General features: G+C 61.1%; 1 protein-coding gene across 1 annotated transcript; it reads left to right on the forward strand.

Moving 5' to 3' along the window:
* Positions 1 to 365: 365 nt before the first annotated feature.
* LOC142591499 (uncharacterized) lies at positions 366 to 860 on the forward strand. The gene has a single exon (XM_075703826.1). It carries the CDS (start codon positions 366 to 368, stop codon positions 858 to 860), a length of 495 nt encoding a protein of 164 aa, XP_075559941.1.
* Positions 861 to 1,902: the final 1,042 nt, after the last annotated feature.

Raw genomic sequence — 1,902 nt, forward strand, 5'->3', positions numbered from 1 at the left:
TCTGCGAAAACGCTGCACGAGAAAGGGAGTAAGAAGGGTGGCAGTCTGTACCTGCCGGAGCAGAACCTGCTGCCGAAGAGTAACAGCCTGGGAAGGGGAGGAATGTCCATGGGATTGGACTTAGGGAAGGGATAGCTGCGCCGGTGGTGCTGTAGTGAACACAAAAATGCCGCGGATAAGCCGCGGTGCTGCCAGCGCGGAACAGAGCCGACTGCAGTCGACCGTAGCCAGCCGGCCGCCGAGAGAGGGCCCATGAGGGCCGGTGCACAAAGAATAAAGATCAGTTGGCACCGAGACTCAAGCCCCACGCCTCGTCTCTGTTTTCCTCGCGCGTGCCAATAATTGGTGACCCGGACGTGATCGCCATGAACCAGCCAGGCGACGCCGACAGCCCCACGGTAGCCGTACTTGATGTCAACCTACCTCCGTTTTGGACTGGCGACCCGGAACTTTGGTTCGTGCAAGTTGAGTCGCAGTTCGCTGCACGCCGCATCACTGCTGACAGCACCAAATACCACCACGTGGTGGGCAACCTCCCGCCTGCGACGGCCAGCGAGGTGCGGGACCTACTGCTAACGCCACCCGCAGAGAACGCCTACCAGACGCTAAAAGAGACATTGATTCGCCGTGTCACACCGACAGAGCCCGAGCGTCTCCAACAGCTACTGCGGGAGGCCGAACTTGGCGACCGCCGACCCAGCCAGTTGCTACGCCACATGCAACTGGCCGGCGACGCGAGAGCAAGCGACGGTCGTTTAGTGCGGGAACTGTTCCTGCAAAGGCTTCCCACAAGTGTACGGATAGGCCTCACGGCGTCGGGCGAGACAGACCTTGCCAAGATGGCCGAGCTCGCCGAATAACTCATGGCTGTCGCCGTGCCCACAGTCGCGACGGTGCACGCAGACGCACCATCCGCCAATTCCTTGCAAGAGATGCGAGAGGAAATTTCTCGCCTCGCAGACACCGTCGCAGCGCTGCACTCGAGCGGAAACCAGCGACCACGACAGCGTACCGCATCACAACCACAACAACGTAGGGTGTGCTGGTACCACCGCGAATTCGACAACGCTGCACGGAACTGTGTGTCGCCCTGTGAAAATTCGGCAAACGCCCCGGGCCAGCACTGAGGGTAACCAGTGCCCTCGCCCCGCCGGACAGTCGCCCATCGGTTTTCTTCCTGACCGATCGGGAAAGAGGTGCTCGTTTCCTAGTCGACACAGGGGCGGAAGTTAGTGTCGTGCCGGCGTCGCCAGCCGACCGCAAACGACCGTGCGCAGCACCGTTGCAAGCTGTCAACAATACGACGATACCGACGTACGGGCAACGCTGCCTCTCGCTGGATCTGGGCCTCAAGAGGACGTTTCGGTGGATTTTCGTCGTGGCTGACGTAAAATTTGCCATCCTGGGAGCGGACTTTCTGCGCAACTTCGGGCTGCTTGTCGATGTCCGCAACCGGCGTTTACAGGACCCCATGTCACAAGCAGAAGTGCGCGGGAAGCCATCCAGGCATCCACCCCTCAGCCCCACGTTCGTAGCACCGCCTGGCGCTACACGATTCACCGGCATCCTCGGCGATTTCCCCGAACTGACGCGGCCACCACAGGCCAGCGCGGCCGTCAAACACAATGTATGCCACCACATTGTCACCACAGGCCCACCAGTTTACGCACGCCCACGTCGCCTGTCCCCGCAAAAGCTGCAAGCAGCTCGACAGGAATTCGACCACATGCTCGAGCTGTGGTCGAGCTGTGGTCGACCACACTCGAGCTGTGGTTCCGCCCGTCCGCTAGTCCGTGGGCGTCTCCACTGCACATGGTGCCGAAGTCTACACCAGGAGACTGGCGACCCTGCGGCGACTATCGAGCCCTCAATCAAGCAGCCGTGCCCGACCGCTATCCGGTA

Source organism: Dermacentor variabilis, chromosome 8 (genome assembly GCF_050947875.1).
Source record: "Dermacentor variabilis isolate Ectoservices chromosome 8, ASM5094787v1, whole genome shotgun sequence".
NCBI classification, from domain to species: Eukaryota; Metazoa; Arthropoda; class Arachnida; order Ixodida; family Ixodidae; genus Dermacentor; species Dermacentor variabilis.